Here is a 22,374-nt window from a genome sequence, read left to right as displayed (position 1 = left end):
GCGGGGACAGTCGTGTGCTCGTTAATAAGCGCAACATCCAGCAGATACCCATCATTTATCATTGGGATAGCATCATCCCATAGGTTGAAGAAAGAAACATCTAATGTAATTTAACTGATCAGAACGTCAGTTACACCTAATGAAGTGAAAAATACCCCACATCAGTGGTTAATGCGGCATCGCCGTTGACCATTGAAAAAAGGTATCATAAGCGACAGCCCTAAGATAACTCGCGCGGGGTGGCATTTTGTTGACATTTGCGGAAGTTGTTACCGAGAACAATAACCACATATACCCATCTCATCTGCTGGAAGCAACGTGCCGTTCCATGGCGCCAAAGCTAAGGGAGTTCACTGGATGCTGGACTTGCCGCCAGCGCAAAGTCAAGTGTGACCTCACCCGGCCTAAGTGTATTCGTTGTGCCAAGCGCAAACTTGAGTGCCAGGGTTACCAAATTATCCTTGGATGGGCACCACCTCTCACCGTTGAAAACAATCAACTCGTTCCTTTGGAAGGTTGGGGAGATAATTTGGACAATTTCCAACGTCGAAATGTTGATACTGTACATTTTCCCGATGACCAGCGCTACTCCTTGAAACAGCTTGTTGAAGTTATTGACACACTTGAAGGTTACAAACGTCGAAGAGTTGGGCCTTTTGGCGTTTACAAGACATATTGCCAGGAGTTGAAACCAGCACTGCCTCAAATTGCTGCGGAAGAGCCATTGGCCATCGTCACATCAGCGGCGCCAGATATCACGCAGGTAACGGTAGATGACCTTTTCTCCAAAACTGAGAATTCATGGGTTCATTACGACTACTTAGACTACGCTAAACTTACCATTGTTGCTATCAAAGGGCCGCTGTACCGTTTTAATGAGCAAAATATGCTTCATATTTTGTACCCCAAGTTCTTTCCAAATGTGGATCTGGACGAATGGGAGGTTAATTATGTTGGCAGTAAATCTATTTTGGTACGCGAATCTAATGCTGGCGTGGTGTTAACCCCACTTATGCTTGAATTAATGGGAGGTGTCCGTCAGAAACGTTTGTTTTTCTTTTCTCGAGTTGACCTCGAATGTGACAGCTACTTTGATCGGCTCGTGGCACCATTGCTTGAGCTGCTATGGTGTCGATGGCTTATGCAACGTGATCAATGGCCAGTGAAGGTGGTGGACACAGAAGAAGACAGCACTAAGCTCATCAATAATGTCAGGCACATCATTGTCGCTTTGACTGTCGCGTTAACGGCGTTTCATCGGGCTAACTTTAGCCACAGTCACTCCAAATATGAGTACGTATGTGATGATTACCTTGATCTACTGGTTCAAATGCGGAAGCTTGCGATTCTGATGCTTAATGTGCATTTGGACGAATACGACACGTTCAGTCAACTCAAATTCGCATCAGATCCTCAAGAATATGAAGTGCTTCTATTGTTGGCAATACTCATGCAGATCGAAGCTGACACTTGTTTTAGTGTCTACGAAAACTACGAAGTGCTCTTTGCCATTGGAGACCACATTGTTCGTAACAAATTCACCCACGCTAAGCTACTGAACCTAGCTCGATTCATATTACTGTGGTTTCATATTGTTCACACCTTCTACCAGCTGACGCAACATGTCAATACCTTCAACTATGAAGTGCTGGATACGGGCAACTTTCGCGACTTGGTTACAGAATATGATATGGAACTGGACAAAAGTGATCTGGAACAGAAATCCAAATCGATCAGTGAACGTATGCCGATGCGATTCAGCGTTTCCTTTGACAAATATGAGCTTCAGCACGCACCTTCCTTAAACACAACGGGTGCAGATTCTACAAAGATGCGATACACTCCTTCCCGAAGTCGTATAAGTCCAGATGTTGATTCTCAGCTGGTCTACCTCATGTATGGATTGCCCAAAGATTTACTTGACTTGTTTCTCGAGATCATTCATCTCACTAACCATAAGAATATCTTCCGCAGACAACGAGTTTTTCCACGAAACTTTCCAAGACTCTGCGCCGAGACCTATGATCGTTTGATTAATTGGCATCACGAATGGAATATTGACTTCAGTGACGAGTTTCACCGACAACTCAACTTGTACGCCCTTCTGTTCCACAAAGCTTTAGTGGTGTATTATCTTAAATTGATCAAAGAGGCCCCTCTCGTGCTGTATCAAGATGAGATCAGTCAACTGGTGGCATATCTTGAACAACTCGAGAAATTGGGGGCATCTCGGATGATCACACCTACATTTTGGATTCCCCTCGTTTGTGGAGCCGACGCTCTTAATTCCCAACTCATCACTCGTGTTGAACAACTTGTACAGTCGAGTTTATATTCATCGCAGGCTAACTACTGGCGTGGTAAACAAATTTTGCGTGAAATTTGGAGACGCCGTGACACTGAGACTTTGGGGTTTATGGACTTAGTCAAAGAATGGGATGTTTGTCTTCAGTTAGCCTGAATTCACCTAAGTCGACGAGTCGATAATTTACGATATTATGACACTATTTTACAGCTAATTAAGCGGCTAGTTAATCAAAAATGTTCGAATATATTAAGTTTGTGATATAAACCTTGTGTATAAGTTGCACTGTCAAAGTGTCTTACTCTAGTCAACACCACCCGTTTGTGGTTTCGTCAATAATACATTGCATGACTTGGGGTTTCCAATGACCTCGCCAGCTGGCCATGACTTGAGCTCCCGTCATCGGTTTTGGTGACGGTGGACGCACCGGCACCACAAATTGAAGATCGTAGCCATTGACCGTTGCTTTCAACTTCTCAATGGCAGCAGGTCCTAACAGCAATCCCAAGTAGTTCAGGGTTAACTGAATGTATGCTTGCGAGAGATCTGTGTGAACCTTCATCATTCGTTGGACAAGATCTGGACCCAACGCTGGAAGCGCAAATGCAAGGCCGTCGACGACGGTCTTGACAAACTTGATCATGCGGAACAGTTGGCCAACAGCAAGTTGGATCCATGGAGCAATCGTATACTTATACACAGTGGCTAATGATGCCACGAGTGCCACAAGCAGCAGCACCAACTTTTTAAGTAATCTCAAAAGCTTTGCCGCGTAGTCACTGAGGGTCTCTCGAAGCTCTTCATCATTGGATGGGGTGGGCTGATCCAACCACAGACACATCTCATAGATGTAATGATACATCTCGAACTTGTTAGCGACAAGGGTTAAGAATAGATCATCCGCTGATTCCAACGGTGGAAATTTTATTGGGTTGGATGGCTCAATCAACAGACGAGTACGAGCATCTGCTGCTTGGGCCAACAATGCCCATAATGGACGTAATTTCACCATCCATTGCAGTGGTACCAACCACTGAAGGTGGGCGTCCATGAATCCCATTAACGATAACAGTTCCGCCGTGCGTTGTTTCCCCAGTCCCAACGCCCAGGCGGTATCAAGGACTGATGTGAGATACGCAAGCTTTGGAAGCATAACCTCGGGGGTATCGGCCACTGGTTGCTTTCCCGATGCCATGAGAGCAGCAAACCCTTCGAGAACCCGTAAATCATGAAACACCAGTACACTCATACCAATGCCAATGGAGTAGTTTTCACCGGCTAAGAATAGAGCGTAGTTGGTAAGAAGAAATGTCGCCATGAATAGAATTAAAACAGGTTGGGGAAGCCCGAGACACGGCATGTCAGCGAGGCGGGAAAGAATGGCCACATGATCGGATACATGAGCCTGACGGTAGTGGATCAAGTTTGCGAGTGCTTGGGCAAAGAGCTGAGCAATCTTAACGCTGCGTTCGTCGTCGACGGATATCGACTCGAGAAATCGCGGGATCGCACCATTATCGTTGGTCAAGATGGGGAAGTCCCCGTGTATCTGGTGATAGTAGGTGCGGATATTTTGTTCGAGTGGTTCAGGAGGCACTGATGTCCCCACGGTGGGGGTGGTGGCTATCTGTGGCAGATGGGACGAAAGGGTGACCTTTTTGATACGTCCGTTGAGCAGCAGCAACAGCAGCACTGAGTTACGAGGCAGGTTCAGCCCCAGAAGCGGTCCTCGCAGCCGCACACTGTAGAAGTCGTCGTCCGAGTCCAGGTAGAGCGCGCTGTCCAGCGGCACTGGGATACGAGGCACTCCCAGGGTCAGGGTGCTCAGTAAGGATTCCACCAGCAGTTTCCGACGTAGCACTGGCGCCTGAGGCGTCGGCATTTCGTAGGGGACCTTCCAGAACGGGCCCAGGATGGGAGGGCTGGTGTTGCGGTCCATAGCGAGGGGCGGCGCCTCCGACTTGATCGAGGGAAAGAGGGGCGGAAGCTTGATGGGTACGTTTTTCAGGAGCTGGGGTCCCTGGGGGATTAGCGGCGCTGCTGGCGGACTGATGTGTGGTAGTGTCGACGTCGGCGTCAGCGACTGGGTGGGCACCAGCATTTCCCGTTCGAGCTTCTCGCGGACGAACCCCTTCGTCGGCCCCCGCTTCATTGGAATACGGGAGAAGGTACACTCTTCGCCGTGCTTGCGGCAGTTTTCACATATCTGGGTAACTCTGGATTCTGCCACCAGGTATACGGCGTCGCAGCGCACCTTCTTCCGGCGGCAAACGTCGCACGCCCGCAGGATCTTGGTGCGCTTTTTCGGGTGGGCTCTCTGTCCCCCGTCGTCGTCCATAGGTGCAACAACTCGCCGTACGCAAGGGTCTGTGTGGGGTAGCTCCAGAACCGTAAACCTTAGCGAGGTTGATGGCTGACAGTGGGGGTGTTAGGCACCGTGTGCGCGACTTGGTAGCGCAACGATGGCGGCCTGCGCACGCTTCTCCGGGACAGCATAAGCGGGCGGATTAGCGAAGGAGGTGAGAAGCAAAATACGAGGCTGCTGTCAACCGCCCGACGCTGGCCTGACAACTAAAATGTGAGTGTGGCATTAGGAAGTAGTAATACTACTAAAAATTTGACGTGGACATGCAAACTTGTGATAGTTTGTTGCCAGCTGGTTATGGGGCCCTGGATATGGACGATCCACGGGGGGCGGAACAAATTTACGGCGACGCAGCCAATGTGATGGAGGTTAACGGAATTATGCGATAGGTCACAATTGTTTGTGGCTGCCATTGAAGCAATCCATGGATGTCATTATTGGGGACAATCGATGATTCTATAAAATGTTGATGAGGGGGTGACGCGGCGTTTTATTTGTGGGGGAACACGCCTTTCCCCAAACGGGCTATCCTGGCTATGGACAATTGGCGTGATGCCCCCAGTCACGTTAAATTTCTCATGGACACGCCAAAGAACAAACAGGGCGTGCCAACAGTAGTGACACATCGTGAGGCAGATCGCTTATTTAACTCCGCTCGAAATTGCCCTACACAGTGATAGTTTATCATGATCTTCATTCATCTATACTTCGTGCTAAAATTCACCGAATGTTATTTTTAACCGGTCTACCAGTCGTCGTCATCTTCATCATCGTCATCACTCTCGCCCGTAGCCCCTTGGCGGCGCTTCAAGGCGTCGGCCAAAGACAGCGCCAAAGTCGTTTCCTCTTGCTTCTTCAGTTTGAGAGCGTCGGCGAGGCCATTGGAAAGGCTGCTGGCCTGGGTGGTGGCATCGCTCGCGATCGTTGGTTGGGTTTGCTGAGTCACTTGCAGAGCAGGCAGAGCTGCGGGTGCCAAAGCGGCCGAGCCATCGCCAGAGGACTCTTGCAAGTAATTGAGAGGTGCCCAACCTTCTCTCAGCTCGTCGAGGGGCTTAGTGAGCGCCCACGGCCCGTTCAAGTTGGTCACGTAGTACGTAGTACCTTTAACAAGAGCGAGAGACCCCGAAACCAGCCCGTCGTAATCGTACAACGCCACATAAGTCGGGTGCTTGGGCTTGGGCGGCGCAGGCGGCGTTTGTAAAGATGCAGGAGGCGCAGGAGGAGCCTTCTTCTTTGCCGGCGGCGCGGGGGCAGCCTTCTTCTTCACCGGACGACCAGGGGGCAGTCTCGGCAGCGTCGGCAGTCTAGGCAGCGTCGGCAGCAATTGGCCGTGGTGTTCTAACGCCGCGGCAGCGGCTGCTGCCAGGGCGCCAGCACCCACGCCCAACGTGGGGCCAGTGGGGGGTTTCCGCACCAGGTGAGCTGGGGTAGAATGAGGCATATCCAGAGGGTGAGGAATCGCCAGGTGCTGAGGGTACGGCAGCAGCGACAGCGCCACCAGCGCCGGACCCGGGTCGAGGGTTTGTTGGGTCTGGTACGATTGCTGAGGTTCTTGGTACGACTGTTGAGGCTGCGAGTTGTACGACGGTTGCGTTTGGCGGTGGGGGAAGCGGTTGTAGTACTTCAGGTAGTCCACTGCCGTCAGCTTACCCCGGGGTCTCTTGGGGTTCACCAGGTTAGGCGGGAGCCCCTTGTGCACCCGCACTTGACCCAGCTTGTAGTAGTCACTGTTAGCAGGGATTTCCGGTCCATTGCCCACAGCAAACTTCACCGTCTGGTACTTGCCGGCCTTCTTTTGGTATTGAACCGTGGGGCCGATCTTGATGTCGATGCCTTGGTTCAACCGCTTCAACTGAGCCGTTAGCTCAGTCTTAAACGGAGTGTTGATGAACACATCAGGCAGCTGATGGGTGAACTTACGCGTGGAAATGGCCATCCAATCATCTTGGAATGACGACAACCCCACATAGGCGATGTTGTTCACCGGCAACACGAACTCGCGCTGAAGCTTAAGTCTCCCGTCGATAGGAGCCGCCAGAATCACGTTGAACAGCAGCTTGGTGAGGACAAACACCCGCTTCACCCGCTTCAGCGACCGGCCGAACTTCAGCGCCAAAAGCTCACCAGAACACAGGAAGACTACCGGCTCGCTAATACCCACCTGCAGCACCACAAACTGCCCGTAACCCTTAGTGTCATTACAGTTAAGGTAGTCACCTTGGTACAGTCTCGATCCAAGCATCGAGAACCGACGACGCTCCTTGCGACCAGCCAACAACTTGGTACCCCAATCACGGAATTGTTCCTCGGTGTTACCGTGAGTACGGTTACGCCACGCGCGCTGGATCGTGATCGCAGCGTTAGTCTTTCTTTGGATGTAACGTCTCCAAGCACGCTGGATCCGAGCAGCCATGTTGTGCCAGTACTTGTCTCTCATGTCTTCAAGTCCAAAAAGCGTTTCAGGAGTCTTGATAAACACCTTGGTGGTACCCAATTGGAACTCCAGTTGAGGGACTTTACACAGACGAAGAATCTCCTTCACAGCGGTGATGTCATCCCCTTGCCAGATATAATCACCAGCATAGCCAGTAGCGGGAGAAAGAAGGTAGAACCGCTGCACAAACTTGTCAAACGTAGTACGGTAAGCAAACCCAGCACGACGAATACGGACGTTTTCCTTAAGCCCCAAATACTTGATTTGATGAAGCACTTGTGCGTTATCATACTCCTTGGGACGTTTAGTTTGGTTGGGCTTGATGGTCCGAATATACAGCGGTTGACATTTCAGAAGAGTTTCGACAAGGAGATTGGCACTCTTTTTGATTTTGTCCAGGGCAGTGGGAGGCTGCTTTTTCAGATCCAGTACTGCCTGTAAGAGTTGAGGAGGGAACAACGTTTGGGTGACAAATTGATTCTGCAGGGTCAGCAAAAGCTCAAGCAAGTCACGCAACATCGCATCCTTATTCTTTTCGGTGATACCGTGGACATCGTAGGTGACGTCACCGGCGTAATGCTTGATGATGAACTTGCCTCTACGGTCTTCAAAGTGAGGGTTTTGCGCCCCCACCATCAGCAACCGTTGGGCAAACACCTGGTCAGCCGCGTCGGAGTCGGCGTGAGCTTGCTTGATCGAGTCATTGAGAGCAGCGAACAACCCGGGAGGACGTACAGCTTCAATCAAATCACAGACAACCTTGTTGTTGAAGTAGTCAATCGGAGTCCACTGAATCTGTTCTTGGACGTATTCGTCTTGTTCAGCCTTCAACGTTAACAGAATGAAGATTTGTTGCAACTTTTCGTTGACGTAATTAATACAGATTTGTTCGAACGAGTTTTGGTCAAAAATCTCGAACCCATAAATATCCAAGATCCCAATCAGCTTGGTGAAGTCGCCGGAAGTTCCCTGGAGCGACAAGTTGACACGCTCGACAATCCAGTCGAATAAGTTGTTGTAAATACCCTTGGCAAGAGCATCTCTGACTGCAGTTGCTTGGACAATGTTCAATGGGACATGGTATGTCAGACCACGCTTCATGCCCATTTGGACTTGCATGATTCTTTCAGTGATCAGCTTGATAAGGATAGTGGCGTCCACTTGTAAAAGGTAGGCGACAAAGTTCGTCACCAGCTCATCGCGAACTTTGGCGTTCCCTTCTTCATTTTCAACAAACAGAATGTTACCAATCCACAAGATAGTGGCAAGCATACGGAAAATCTGGTCCTGTTCGGCCTTCGACAAACCGATGACTTCCATGGCTCTGATGGTGTCGGCAAAGTCGTGTCTGTCGTCAATCCCGTCAACGTTTACACAATGAGCACCCAGAGTGTAGACGTAAGTTTCAGGACCTTGAATACCGAACAGTTGTTGGTATTCCGGCGGGCAGGCCTTAGTGAACTGGTAGAAGATGTGAAAGTTCCGTTCATTGTTGATTTGGCCCACGACTCTCTGCTTCTCAAGCAAGTAGTTGGTGATGTGGGCCGACACTGGTTGCAGCCGGTCGTTGAAGCGGATCTCCAAGTACTTCCCGTGCCGCAGCGAGTTGTTATTCCGGAGGGTTTTAGCACACCCAAACGATTCTAAAAGCGGGTTGGTGGCAAGCACCATGTCCTTGATCTTGGAGATGTCGGCGGTGGCGTTGTCGACCAGCACGTTGGCGATGTATTGCATGATCCGCTTGGCAGCCTCAGTCTTACCTGCCCCCAGCTCGCCGGAAATGATGACACACTGGTTGTCACCGTAACTTTTAAGCTGGTAGAACATCAGTTCGGCAATGGCAAACACGTGAGGGGGCACCTCCAACCGATTGCGCCCTTTATAGGTTTGCAACACTTCATCGGTATAGATCCCCAAATCCTCAAACGGGTTGACGGAGATAAGCACATGGCCAATGTAGGTGTAGATGGTCCCGTTCATAAACCGCTTGTACAAGTTGTCGTTGATGGCTTCGTCGGTGATTTGCGATAACAACGTGAGATCAGATACCCCGACCTCTTTCTTCTTGTGGAGATCGAACTCGGCTTTCTTGATCCCCAGCTTCGCCGGCGGCGCCTGCTGGGTTCTCGCTTTGTTACGTACACCCCGTTTAACAATCGCCATCGTGGGTTGGGGGTAATGGAGAACTAGGGTCGAAGGTGGCTGGGGGCAACCGAAATAAGTGCGCACGGTGTGACGGCTGGCAGTGCCGAGAGGACTGCCCAGCGCCAATGACCAATAGGAGCACGAGGCATCACGAGACTGGCGGAGCTATAGTGGCAACGACAATTGATAGAGTAGGTAAAATATGAATTGGCGTAGGCTGGGCGTAGGGCCCCTGAGTTACAATATGGAGGCCGATAATTTGTCTCTTGAACGGATGGCCACCGATGAGGGTTAGCGGCACTTCCGGCTGACGGAAACCTGAAATTTTTACTAGATCTTCGGTGATTGACAGCTCTCATTGACTTCTATCCAGCAATCATTGAGGATCTGCCACTGATAAATACGGGTGGTGCTGAGCAACCGTAATAATGGTGCGCAATCACTATGGCGGGCACCCATCTCCAAAAGATTAACATCAGCATCTCGACCATCCGCGATGGCTGCACTTCATATAAAATGGATGCCTGCAGGCGAGTTCACCCACACTATAGTGATGTTCACGAGAGCTACATGACGACATGGCACCCCAGAGGCGCAGTCGTCATGACCGGGGTTAATCGCGCAGCCAAATTGCCGGTGCCGGCATTTTTCCGAAACATACACTCGTGCTGCACTATCGCTCCTCAGCCGTTGAAATGGAAAGTAAAATTACGGACCAACTACCTCCGGTGCGAAAAGTATGCTGCACTACGATGTTGCATTTTGGAGATAGGCCTACTCCAAACTATATGAATGTTCGACTGGGTGATATTCGGTAAACGAAAATATTCTACTTGACTTTGGCCTCTATCATCTTATTGTTCGTACCACCATCGCCATCGCCATCGCCATCGCCGTATATCACTTCGGCACCACGCACGCCCCATCGGCCAAAAAACAGCATCACTATGCGTCGTGCCGTTTTCAGATCCACTCTCCAAGACACTATTTCCAGTTCCCGAAGCTAAATATAGCCCGAATAGTAAACATTGTTTTCCTTTTCGATTAATTACCCCGTAAAATGTCTCGCAAAATGGCGGGAACCTTGTTTGCTACCCTTGGTGACGTGTCAATACCCAGAATGAGGTAGACGTCCCCCTTACCGGCCCAGTCGCGTGGCTCAGTTCATAGGTGCGTCGACGCTGTCGTACACGCAGCAATGGGGTCTTAACAATCCTAAGTTTTCAGCCATTCATCAGCGCTTAATCAGTTCGACGCGTGTGGAATGCCTCGTGTCGTCGTCGTGTTGTCGTCGTGGCTTGAGGGGTTTCTGCCAGCGAATGGTTAAGCTACCCGCGAACCGTCCCCCTTAAGTGCTGCGAACCAACGGTTGAGCTTTACTGAAGCGCCGACACCGAGAGATATCTCTAATATTGTCATATTAAACTTAGAGAAACGTTTTTTTTTCGTTGAGTAAACAATAGACCACGTTCCCCTCGAACGCCGTCTCGGACGCGGCCACGCGACCGTGTCGCACGTTTGGCCAACACATCGATTTTACCTGCAGTTCTCCGGCGCGTCGCTATAAATATTCGACAGCGTCCGCAAAATTGACTTTCCTCTTTGACCACGGTTCTCCTGGTAAATTACATATAGCAAAATGAAGGGTTTGATTCTTGTCGGTGGTTACGGTACCCGTTTGAGACCCCTCACTCTCTCGGCTCCCAAGCCTTTGGTCGAATTCGGCAACAGACCCATGATTTTGCACCAAATTGAAGCCCTTGCTAAGGCCGGTGTCACCGACATTGTGTTGGCGGTGAACTACCGTCCCGAAGTGATGGTGCTGGCGCTCACCGAATACGGTAAGGAATACGGTGTCAACATCACTTTTTCCGTCGAAGAAGAGCCTTTGGGCACTGCCGGTCCTTTGAAGTTGGCCGAAAAGGTGTTGAAGAAGGACAACTCGCCGTTCTTCGTGCTTAACTCCGATGTCATCTGTGACTACCCTTTCGAAGAATTGGCTAAGTTCCACAAGGACCACGGTGCCATGGGTACCATCATCGCCACAAAGGTCGACGAACCCTCCAAGTACGGTGTCATTGTCCACGACAGAGACACCCCTAACTTGATTGACCGTTTCGTTGAAAAGCCCGTCGAATTCGTCGGTAACCGGATTAACGCTGGTCTCTACATTTTGAACCCCGAAGTCATTGACTTGATCCCCATGAAGCCCACCTCCATCGAAAAGGAAACTTTCCCTAAGCTCGTGGAAAAGAAGCAATTGTACTCCTTTGACTTGGAAGGCTACTGGATGGATGTCGGTCAACCCAAGGACTTCTTAGCTGGTACCGCTTTGTACCTTAATTCGGTGCTGAAGAAGAACCCCGAAAAGTTGGCTAAGGGCGACTTCATTCACCCCGACGGTAACGTGTTGATTGACTCTACTGCCACCATTCACCCCACCGCCTTGATCGGTCCTAACGTCACCATTGGTCCCAACGTCAAGGTTGGCGAAGGTGCTCGTATTGTCGGCTCGGTGTTGCTTGATAACTCCGAGGTCAAGGACCATGCCCTTGTCAAGGACACCATTGTCGGTTGGAACTCGAGAATCGGCAAGTGGGCCCGTACCGAAGGGTGCACTGTCTTGGGTGAAGACGTTGAAGTCAAGAACGAAGTCTACGTCAACGGCGCCAAGGTGTTGCCTCACAAGTCTATTTCAGCCAACGTTCAATCGGAAGCCATTATTATGTGAGCCGGCCTCCTCTGTAATATAATACCCCTGAGACTTTTATCTTACGAGTGCCGGATCGCGTTAAACGTCATGCAATCCTCAACACAGCCCGAAACTAGATTATGAGTTATTTAAAGTACATTATATGATTACATAAAGCTCCTAACTAATTACCACCTTTACATAGTGAGGTTTTCTTTTATCAGCTAATGAAAATTGGGTGCTTTTCTCTATGTACTTCATCTCGATCCTTTTTGCATAGAGCCGGACCGATCTGACACCAACCCGGCGCAACCAATTAAAATAAATGCTCACGCTTGCTGGAAACTACATCTAGTTTTTACCATCCGAAAGCACGTGATGTCACGGATAATCCGAGACTGAGTAACTACTTTTTATTGAAACGATTTTTGGGCGTTTATAATGGTGGTTGCTTGCTGATTGTGGTGTGCCGTCGGCAAACAAGCCAATCCGTTGAGAACAAAAGCGCTTGACAATGACCCCAGTACTGCAGATAGTGTGTGGACACTTCTTGCGATATCAAAACCCCTCGGAACAGTTTTCGTCATTTGTAAAACGCCTACAATTAATTTTGTGATTCATTTTGAAGTTCATTTCGTTCTACCGTAGCTCCTAAAGTTTCCCTTAAACCATGTCAGTTGAATTTCCTTCCTAAAACTCGAGGCTCTGCCCCTGCTCGTCAATATTAATCGCAGTCCCGCGCTCGCAACCAAAAAAACTCTAGCGCGGACGTCTCGGTCATAAAATCTGTACCACCTATATCCGCTCCACAGTTATAGCCCGGCAGGTCGGCAGGATGACTCTGAATCAAGATGACGATTTGGGGTGGCTTGTGGGTCCTCTGGGTGCTGGCGACGTCGACGTCGTCATGGATGACAACCTAGCCTGGGCTGCAGCTATCCCCGGTGCCTACAACGCCGATCCTCCGCTAACCAACCCTATGGACTTGGATCAACTGCCATTCGACATTGATCCCGCGATGGTGTCAGAAATGTCCCTGTTCACTCCAGAATGGACCCAGCCTGTCGCTCCGGCCGTCCCGCCAATGCCTCCTCACGGATCGATATCTGGGGATTTACCGGAGTCGCAAATCAACACCAATGACCTATTCACCCAGCCATTTGATTACAACTTCCCTCATCAGATACAAAGAGACGACCACGGCCACCGCAGCTTGTTCCGAAAATTCCAAAATGACACCACTGAGTCTCCTCAACCACTTACGGTATCGGCGCGATCTCCCGACAATAATAGCGATATCAGTCATTTGGATGATCCGCTGCAGGCACTACATCATGAGCTCAGCCCGTTGACCACCACCACATCGCATACGCCATCCCTCAGCTCAATGCATTCAGCGCAACCGCTGTTCTTCCTGGCACAACAGTATTTCAGTCGCAACTCAATGGAAACTGGGCTGCTTGCTGGTCTGACTAACGAGTACTTTGCTCGACCACTGTTAGATCTGGGGAAGCTGGTTCGAAGTTTTAATGGTGGGCCCATGCTGAGATACCAACTGTTTCTGTTCCTGAACATTATTCCGTTTATGGGTGAACGTAATCAACAGCAACAGCCATCCGAAGAGTTCTTCAGTCAGCCGGTCATGCCACCTGAGCAATTGAACCAACAACGTCATCTGATACGCAATATCTTCAACAAGGCGCCTCCTCCTGCACAGTCTCAGCCTCCCGAAGAAGACTTAGCCATGGTCGATATTGCCAATGTTGACGACTCCAAGGTGAAAAAGCCAAAACGCAGTATCTTCATGAGATTCAAAGCCCTGAATGCTGCTACCAAGGAAGGAGCGCCGCTGGAAGAAGTGATTGACGAAGAAGATGAGCCAATGGTCACCGAGTGTGAATCAAACGAGGCACCTGATTATGGGGCGCTTTTTGAGAACGTGCTCAAACGTAAGGGCAAACCGCTGAAGCCACGTAAGACTGATGAAGGCAGTGGCGGTGATGTAAGCGAACAACATTCACTACATGAAGCTGTCACCAATGCCCTGGGACTGCTGGTGGGACAGCAGTCGCAAAATACGCACGGCCTGGGGCCAGCGCCGACCCTGGCGGCGGCGCTGGTGATACTGGGTGAGAGTTACGAGGATGCTATTCCTCAGCCCGAAGGTGCATTCGCCGCTGGCAAGCGGATATTGGGCGCGAAACTCATCAATCGGAAGAAAGCTGTGCCGCCGAACGTTTCCAATGGTGCAGCTGTGACTTTGATCGATGGCTTTTCAGTGGCCCCTACTGCAAACGGCAAGCCAGTTGCGACGATGATTTCAAAGGGGGTCGAAGTGGAGGTTGATTTGAAGCTGTTGGATCTTCCCCCTGATACTCAAATTTTCCCCACTAACGTTATCAACCAGAAGAACCGAACTCGTGGTCGTAAAGAAAACAAAGAAGCCGATTTAGCGGATGCGCTGAAAGTATATTTGTGCAATTACTGCCTGCGACGGTTCAAGAGACAGGAGCATTTGAAGCGACATTTCCGTTCGCTCCACACATTTGAGAAACCCTACGATTGTCCAATGTGCCACAAAAAATTCCTGCGGCAGGACAATTTGAACCAGCACTTGAAAACCCACAAGGGTGACAACGCGGACGAAGATAATGTGATTGAGGAATGAGTGGACGCTTGGAGTTCAAGGCAAAAATTTTGAATGTCATTAGTTTTTTTTTAATCAGGTGTTTAGGTTTAGTATGGATAATATTTTGACGACGTATGACGAGTGATGTCAACGCCCTGCTTTGGGCTATAGTGATATTTTCTAAAACTAAATTGGAAAGTTCATCGTTTGTCTCTCAGGTTGAATGCTGGGTCTAATGGAAAATACCGTAACGTAATAAAATTGGAACGGACCCTCCTTCAACTGTATATGAGGGGGTTCATGCACTCATTTAGATGACTCCTTCCTCAAAGCATACGCCACGTTGCACTTACGTCCGGGAATTTCCTTGATCCAAGCTAATCCGAACGCCCTACCGTTGCATGATTGGTTGATATATCACTGGTGGACTCCGCATTTTTGGAGGCACAAAACGTATCCGCCAAAAATTGCCAATTCTAGTTGAAATATGTTGAAAAATCCTGACAGACTAACAAAAGAATAAGATCTTGTATCATAACGCCAATTGAGTGGGATTTCAGATGGTTGCTTGATTTTTATACCATCATTACGAAGCTAGTGCCGATTATCCAAGCGTTTGCGTATCCGTCAGGATCCAGCGTGACAATGTCCATAAGCTCATGTCTATTGTTCCCTGTACAAAATATCCAATGAACGCTGCGCGCAGGGTCCTTGCACCATGTTCGCCAAGACCGTTTATGTCCTAAAGGATTAAAGATGAAATTGATAAATGCCGTCCCAGAACGTATGCAGTACATTTAACCATATTATGCCCGACTCGGCGAGAGGCCGCCACTCCAGAATGGTGAGTGGCTCTCTGGCTTTGAGGGATGAACTATATATACTGGTAGGGAAATCCCACGAGTCTACAATCAATTGACTCTTATGAAGCTTACTACCATTGCTTTCGCCGCCATTGCCGCTGCTGTGACCACTCCCACCAACTTCGAAACCTTCCCTGAAGTTCCGAAGACGGCGCTGATCAACGGGTTTGCTGATCCCGTATACACCGCGGTTGCCGAGTGTGCCCAGGAGTGCCTCGTTGAGAACAAGGACACTGGCAATACCCCGTGCCCGTATTGGGACACTGGTTGCCTCTGCGTGATGTCTCAGTTCGCCAACCCCATCGCCGATTGTTGGGCTACCGCCTGTAAGGGTCAAGAGGTTAGCAGGGCTACTATGGCTGCGTATCTGGCATGCCAAGCAGCTGGTGTCTGGGCGCCCTACTGGTTTATCGGTACTGACCAACAATCGGACTTGGCTGCTGCTGCTACCGCCACCTAGATGGTCTGGTAATTTATACGGACGTAGTCATATTTGTATCGTTTGTCGAATAATACAGCTGTCTGTCCAAACTAGCAATCAACATTGCATTGTATGTTATATATGTAGAGTATTAGATGCATCAAGAGAATGAGCTTTTTGCGGTTTCAATTGAAGTTTCATTAATATAACATGTCATAACAAAATTCGTATAATACAACAAAATTGTAGCAGTAATTATTTACAGGCATTCACTAGATTCGAGGCGTTGCATCTTGGAAAGGCAAATCGGAAAAGAAATCGATGATCGCGAAATTGTCCGCCATTGGGTTGATAATCAGAGACGGTTGATCCATTGGATTTTGAGTTTGCGGTTGCCTTTGCGTTAAGAGATTGAACCACCACTTATCAATGTCTTCCGATACCTCATAGGTGAAATCATTCAACACCAGATCATCACTCAGAGCCATCGGTGTCGCACTCATGGGAGTGGCGTCGGGGTTAGTGAAATCAGGGACATACAGGCGATTCTCGTCCGATGCCCGTTCTTCCTTAGTGACCATGAAGTTGGGTACTAAAGGTTGTGTACTTGCCACGGAACCCACCTTTTGAAGCGCAGCCTCGTAGATGTTAATAACCTCCTCACATTGCTGGAGAGTGAACACAGGATTTCCAAAATCAGCTTTCAGTGCATTTTGGGCGTAGAAATCATTAGAAGTGACTAAACGTAACATCAAGGTGTGGCCCTTAGACACCCTCCAAGAAAAGTAGTACCGCAGAGAGAGCTTCAGTAATGCCAGAATCAGAACCTCGGCTGCTCGGGTAATGCACAGCAGAAGCCGGCAAAGCGCATTGAAATAGGCGGCATAGCCAGGGTCCAGCCCGAGCTTAACCTTGTGATCACTCCGTTGACGCAAGTTCCAAATCTTGATGTTGCACCGAATGAGTAAAGAGCAGTTGAGTTGATTCAGTTTTGCAATAAACATCAAGAGCAGTGGATTGAATACAAGATCGCCAACATAGGTCAGGTTCAGAAGCAATTTGAAGTAATGGGGCATCATGTCAGTGATGGATATGTCTAATAAGCGTTTGAGATAATGGAAAAACAAGTCACCATCTTGCCGTTGACCGTAGTAGTGGAACAAATAAAGGTAGATCCCCCAAAGGAACATTCTCATGAACACGTAAACCTTAATCAGGTAGTTGGTATGGAAAAGATAAGTATTACCGTGACCTTTATGCAAAAGAATATCCTCAAGACTAGTACCCTCGGTACTCACGATGTAATCCAAATTATCAAGCAAATGACATAACTCCAGCATCTTCACCTGACCCAGCACATTTAAGGCAAGACTGGCGATTTGTCGTGCAATGGGGACGGGGCGGAAACAACGACTGTAACTCTCGATAACGTACCGGTCCAAATTAGCGTCGCTAATATTCTCATTACCTGGTTCGTAAAATGGCGGACGTGTATCAGCAAAATTGGGGTCAAAACTGAAAGGATGACCCTCAGTACAAGCATAAAAGCAATCCCACATCATGATCATGTACCACATCTTGCGTTGCAAATTTCTTTGCTTGGGGTCAGGGAACATTTCAGGGAAATTGTCAGGGTCTCGATGGAGACCCGTGGCAAATGCCATCTTTGTGATCACACCACCTAACACTTGCGACTCACAATCACAGATTTCACCTTCTTCAGGTGCGTACATCATGTAAATCCGCACAAACATCGCTAGCTGAAGAACCGGGAATGAAAACTTCCGCAAGAATTGGAACTGGTCAAGGCATTGCTTGGCAAACTCAAACAGCTCTATGTTGATGGGATTGAGCATGAGATATTTGTGCTCCTGCGCCCGAGGCAGTGGATCGGTGCTATTCAAATTTTTCTCGTTAAGCTTAGGGTTATTGTAAAACAACAGAAGGTAAGCCAAACGCAAGATGATTAACAAAAGACCAAGGTAAGCTAAATCCAAACGTCTCTTCACTGAAAGAGAATCCACAGGCGTGTCTTCGACCGTTTCGGGACCGATAACTTGAGATATGTCTTGAATGAATGACAGTTCATCAATAATCGGCATGTAAGGGTACATAAGCGAGAAAAACCGTCGAATCAACTTCCAGATTACTTTTTTCTTCGGTAAGACACGTTGAATATTGACCAATAGGTTCTGTTCGGAGTCGTATTCGTTATACGTGAGTCCAAGTTGAGCACACTGAGCCAGATAAGTCTTGTCCAGATGCTTTGAAGTTGCTCTTCTAATTTTCTCAGCCCGAGTAGGATCATACGGAAGTGAATCGGCATACTGGTTCGATGCCAATTCTTTCCGGGAAAAAGCGTCATTGCCTGACCCATCAGCAAGAACAGTCTGGGGGCCTTTTTCCTTTTCGGACGATTCAACTTGATTCATAATCGTAAATTGGCACACGTCCCCACCTTTACTGATGTTGTGAACGTGGTCCCAGAGCAACTTCATGGCCTTATCCCTCTTCAACAACAGCAGCCATGCGAAGGGACCAAAGTTAAGAGTCCGATAATTTTCCTTGTTGTGCAAGGGGTTGTACCCCTCGAAGAAATTGATAGTCTCTTCAGGGTCAAGATACGGGTGGGGTCGGGTTTGTCCTCTGACTGATAACCCATTAGTGGAGGTCGAGGCTGATGAAAATGAACTGGCTGGACTAGGTACCCCATTGAATCCTCCGGGGCTTGTTTGCGAAGACGCCGGTTGAGCCGACAGATTTTGGCGATTGGTGATAGTCAGCTCGATCGACAAAAGCCTCTCCTTGAGCTTGGCGAATTCGTCAATCGACACCATGACGTGACCTTGTTGCCCGTTGGATTGTCCCGTCCGGTCGGGAGACTTCGACAGGGACGATCCCAGGAGAGGTGAAGATTGCGAGGTCTGCGTTGACGAAACTGGCTGCCTCTCTACCTTCGTTCGTTTCGGGGGACGAAAATCAAACAGAGGGTTTCGTGCCAGCATCACATATGGCAAACTCAGCAGCAGGCCGCTGTCCGAGTCCAAGTTAAACTCACATTGCTTGTGAGACTTCACACACTGATTGCAAGGATGGACACGGTCACACTTGATTTTCTTGCGGCGGCACAGGATACAAGCTCGGGAGTAGAGCTTCAAGGGCTCATTGGAGCTGTTGAACTGAATCAGCCCTTCGCCATTCATGTTGACAATAGAAGGCTGGACGAAACGAGTTCACTAAAGTCTGACTTCTTTTTTTCGGTGGCGCACCCGAATAGGAAAGAATCCGTGACGGAAATATAAAATTAGTCAGAGCGGCTGACAAACCACGACCCTTCCCTCGAATATCCCGCTGATATAAGCAATGGCTCTCACTTTGAGCTAAGGGTTCATTTTCTTAGATCTCTTCTATACATTTTGCAGTTCATCCCTCAATCGCATTCGGCGCAATCCAAATGATGTGGTCAACTGCTCTTGAAATTACATTACGAATGAGTGTAGCATTTTCAGTGGGTCATCCAAAAACAGCCTTACTTCTGGTTTTCATAGTTATCGAAGACACAGTCTATGATGGCTTCTACGATCATAGTAGCACGCCTTCGTCTCGATATCTATGGCAGTTACTTTTCAATTGTATACAGTATTCCGCGCTCCGCGAAATCGTCGTTGTACAAACAGCTGTCACTATACCAAACCACCATGGCGATACAGTTTCTATTATTATTGCTGCGACAAGGCAAGGTCCGCCTCAGCAAATGGTATCAGACAATTCTGCAAAAAGAGAAGAGTAAGATAACCCGGGAGCTCACCACCCTCGTTCTCGCGAGAAGGGCAAAAATGTGCAATGTGTTGGAGTACAAGAATATCAAAATTGTATACCGCCGATATGCTCTGTTGTTTTTTGTCGTTGGTATTGACACAGATGACAACGAGTTACTTGCTCTTGAGATTGTCCACCGATTCGTTGAGCAAATGGACCGCATGTACGGCAACGTTTGTGAGCTTGATATCATCTTTGGTTTTGACAAAGCGTACCACGTACTCGATGAACTATTACTAGATGGGTACATTCAGGAACTGCTGAAGAAGGAAGTCTTGAGGCGCGTGGCGCAACAGGATGAGTTGGAGAACATGGATGAATTCACGTCGGTATTGGCCTAATCGGAGTAACTGGGATTTTTTGATGGATTACATACATTATCAGGAACGGGAATAAAATTCGAAACAAACAGGTTGTTCGGGTAAGAACGTGAGCAGTTTGGATTGAGTAGATAGTATCGAGCAATACTACGCAACGTAGTTACATGAGATGTCGTTGAATTATTGTAGATGCTATTAATTGTGTTATGCAAGTCAGATTACCAGGACGCGGCGTATTTGGAGCGAGCTCTCAACTTGGGGCCGATGAGCAAAAAGGTAACGGGGATGGCGATCATCGCCACACAAATGAAACCGAGGATTGACAGACCCCAGCCAACAAGGAAACGTTGAGTTTTCAAGTTGACAAACAAAGGTCTGGCAAACAATGGGAACACCCCGGCAATCGTCGAACGAGCGAAATCGTTCGAGGCAAACACCAGGGCAAGGTATTCGGGAGCAAACGAGGCACCCAAAAAGTTGAACAACGTTTGAAAAATCATGAATGCCCCACTAGCAAAAGTGGCCGCACCAACGATGGGGCCCATCCAGTGGAGATCAGGAGCCGCCGTCCAGCCGAAGATGAACACCCCGATCGGCATCAACACCGACCCAGCAATAGCCAAAGGCATGAATACTTCCGGCTTGACCATACCCCCTGCCAACATCTTTTTAGTGAACTGATGGTAGATGATGAACACGTACACAATCGCCGCCAAAATGATCCCGGTGATGATGGCAACAAAAGTCGTGCCCATGGGCACAAGCTTGAAGTGGAACACTTCGATGAACACCATGGGGAAGGCTTCAAACCACAAGTACATGATGGCATAGACAAGGGAAATGTATAAATTTACAGCCAACACCACCGGCTCCAACACCGTGATCTCAATGGGGCGCCACAACGTGTCCACGAGGAGCTGGTGAGTGGTGAGTTCCTCGTTTTCGATTTCGCCGGCCAGCTTGATGTTGGGGTTTTGCGTCACCGCTCTCAACCGCTTCGCCTTCCGGGCAAGCAAAGTCTTCTCGTACAGCTCAGGCAAAGTGAACGTCAACAAGACGAACGCCGCCCCCAGGAGAATCGCCATGAACCAGAAAGTCCATCTCCAGCCGCCAGCAACGATGAGGGCCGAGCCAATGAGCGCACCCAACGAAGGACCGGCCACCGCACCCATGGCCCAGGTGGCAAGCCCCACGGGCATCCAGGGCAATTGCAAAACGTCGGAAACCGAGGCACCACCGGTGGCAAGCGCTGGCAGGGCGAAGATCCCCGCGATGAACCGCAAAATACATAACCCAGCGATGTTGTTGACGAGGGCGGTGGGGATTTGCAAAATAAAGAAAATGAACAACGTGACAATATAGATCAGGGTACGGCCGAAACGCGAGTTTTCCAGCATTGGCAGAAACCACATCGGACCGACACCGTAGCCGATGACGAAAAGGGTAAGGGGTAATGTCGCCACCACTGACCCGACGTTAAATTGGGCCATGATTTGATCGTAACCAGGGGTGTAAATCGCCAGGGCCATGTACACCGACATAGTGAGGATGGCAATTTGAATGACAAAGAATGCCTTTTGCAACACCAGCCAGTTGCGAGGGTTTTCAGGGTCGTCGTCGCCGTCCCAAGTGACCATGATCACCGACGATTGGGTTGTGAGCGTCTTCTCCCCGGACCCCAGCAGATCCAGCAGGTCGTCGACGATGTTGGTGGCCTCGTTGGACACCGATGCTTTGGAAGGAGCGTACTCATGGGTGAGGTACTTGCGTTCGACTTCGTATTCCGATTGCTCTTCTTTGTAAGAAAAGTATTTATGCTGAGAGAGATGGTACACCGAACGGCCGAAAAATGAGTCACGTACGAACTGATACCACATTGGATGATCAAGGTGACGTCGGGAGGACGCGTAACTAAATACTGCCAGCGGTATTAGCCATCACACATGCAAACGTTGCCTTGCCGCTCAATACGGAAGCGGCCCGATGCATCTCGCACGGCCCACAGTGTTGCAACGCGTAGGGAGCCGTGCGAAAGCGGCAATAACCGACGCACCCTGTCACCAAATGAGAAACCGCCGATGCTTTTCACGTAAGCAATTTTCATTTTTGCCCGCCTGCATTTGAGGGATGAGCATGCACCCAGTGGAAATGTTGTAGTGATAACTGCCACTGCTGACAATTTAGGATCACAACCATCCTTCGGATCACTTGGAATATTTCTTGTTGTCACGTAGGGGGGGTTTGAGTCTCATCTGGTGTGCTGGATATGGTCGAGAAATTAGAGATGAGCGGCTATACTACAAAGATCACGCAGTGTTAGCCGCACTGATGTAAGCAGGCTTTAGACTTGAGTTCTGTCACAATCTGATCCGTGTGCTATC

At 49.0% G+C, this 22,374-nt stretch overlaps 9 protein-coding genes across 9 annotated transcripts; 5 read left to right on the top strand and 4 right to left on the bottom strand. All coding sequences in view use genetic code 12, as the record gives it.

The window, feature by feature from the left end:
* Positions 1-328: 328 nt before the first annotated feature.
* Positions 329-2,461, top strand: ARG83 (Arg83p; the record flags this gene model as incomplete). The annotated part of the gene is made up of 1 exon (XM_034154624.1): positions 329-2,461. One exon carries the CDS (start codon positions 329-331, stop codon positions 2,459-2,461), a length of 2,133 nt encoding a protein of 710 aa, XP_034013151.1.
* A 151-nt stretch (positions 2,462-2,612) lies between these two features.
* On the bottom strand, positions 2,613-4,457 carry RGT1 (Rgt1p; the record flags this gene model as incomplete). Its single annotated transcript, XM_034154623.1, has 1 exon — positions 2,613-4,457. One exon carries the CDS (start codon positions 4,455-4,457, stop codon positions 2,613-2,615), a length of 1,845 nt encoding a protein of 614 aa, XP_034013150.1.
* A 958-nt stretch (positions 4,458-5,415) lies between these two features.
* MYO5 (myosin 5) lies at positions 5,416-9,267 on the bottom strand (the record flags this gene model as incomplete). Its single annotated transcript, XM_034154622.1, has 1 exon — positions 5,416-9,267. One exon carries the CDS (start codon positions 9,265-9,267, stop codon positions 5,416-5,418), a length of 3,852 nt encoding a protein of 1,283 aa, XP_034013149.1.
* A 1,621-nt stretch (positions 9,268-10,888) lies between these two features.
* SRB1 (mannose-1-phosphate guanylyltransferase) lies at positions 10,889-11,980 on the top strand (the record flags this gene model as incomplete). Its single annotated transcript, XM_034154621.1, has 1 exon — positions 10,889-11,980. One exon carries the CDS (start codon positions 10,889-10,891, stop codon positions 11,978-11,980), a length of 1,092 nt encoding a protein of 363 aa, XP_034013148.1.
* An 868-nt stretch (positions 11,981-12,848) lies between these two features.
* On the top strand, positions 12,849-14,609 carry MNL1 (Mnl1p; the record flags this gene model as incomplete). Its single annotated transcript, XM_034154620.1, has 1 exon — positions 12,849-14,609. The coding sequence occupies one exon, from the start codon at positions 12,849-12,851 to the stop codon at positions 14,607-14,609; it is 1,761 nt and encodes a 586-aa protein (XP_034013147.1).
* An 885-nt stretch (positions 14,610-15,494) lies between these two features.
* On the top strand, positions 15,495-15,893 carry DIURU_002013 (uncharacterized protein; the record flags this gene model as incomplete). Its single annotated transcript, XM_034154619.1, has 1 exon — positions 15,495-15,893. The coding sequence occupies one exon, from the start codon at positions 15,495-15,497 to the stop codon at positions 15,891-15,893; it is 399 nt and encodes a 132-aa protein (XP_034013146.1).
* A 233-nt stretch (positions 15,894-16,126) lies between these two features.
* Positions 16,127-19,057, bottom strand: DIURU_002012 (Zn(II)2Cys6 transcription factor; the record flags this gene model as incomplete). Its single annotated transcript, XM_034154618.1, has 1 exon — positions 16,127-19,057. The coding sequence occupies one exon, from the start codon at positions 19,055-19,057 to the stop codon at positions 16,127-16,129; it is 2,931 nt and encodes a 976-aa protein (XP_034013145.1).
* A 633-nt stretch (positions 19,058-19,690) lies between these two features.
* DIURU_002011 (uncharacterized protein) lies at positions 19,691-20,014 on the top strand (the record flags this gene model as incomplete). Its single annotated transcript, XM_034154617.1, has 1 exon — positions 19,691-20,014. One exon carries the CDS (start codon positions 19,691-19,693, stop codon positions 20,012-20,014), a length of 324 nt encoding a protein of 107 aa, XP_034013144.1.
* Positions 20,015-20,211: 197 nt separating this feature from the next.
* DIURU_002010 (MFS transporter) lies at positions 20,212-21,870 on the bottom strand (the record flags this gene model as incomplete). The annotated part of the gene is made up of 1 exon (XM_034154616.1): positions 20,212-21,870. The coding sequence occupies one exon, from the start codon at positions 21,868-21,870 to the stop codon at positions 20,212-20,214; it is 1,659 nt and encodes a 552-aa protein (XP_034013143.1).
* Between the last annotated feature and the right edge of the window lie 504 nt (positions 21,871-22,374).

Source organism: Diutina rugosa (genome assembly GCF_008704595.1).
Source record: "Diutina rugosa strain CBS 613 chromosome Unknown scaffold8_size298685, whole genome shotgun sequence".
Lineage (NCBI taxonomy): Eukaryota > Fungi > Ascomycota > Pichiomycetes > Serinales > Debaryomycetaceae > Diutina > Diutina rugosa.
The sequence above is the reverse complement of the archived record's forward strand: the minus strand, read 5'-3'. Positions and strand labels throughout refer to the sequence as shown.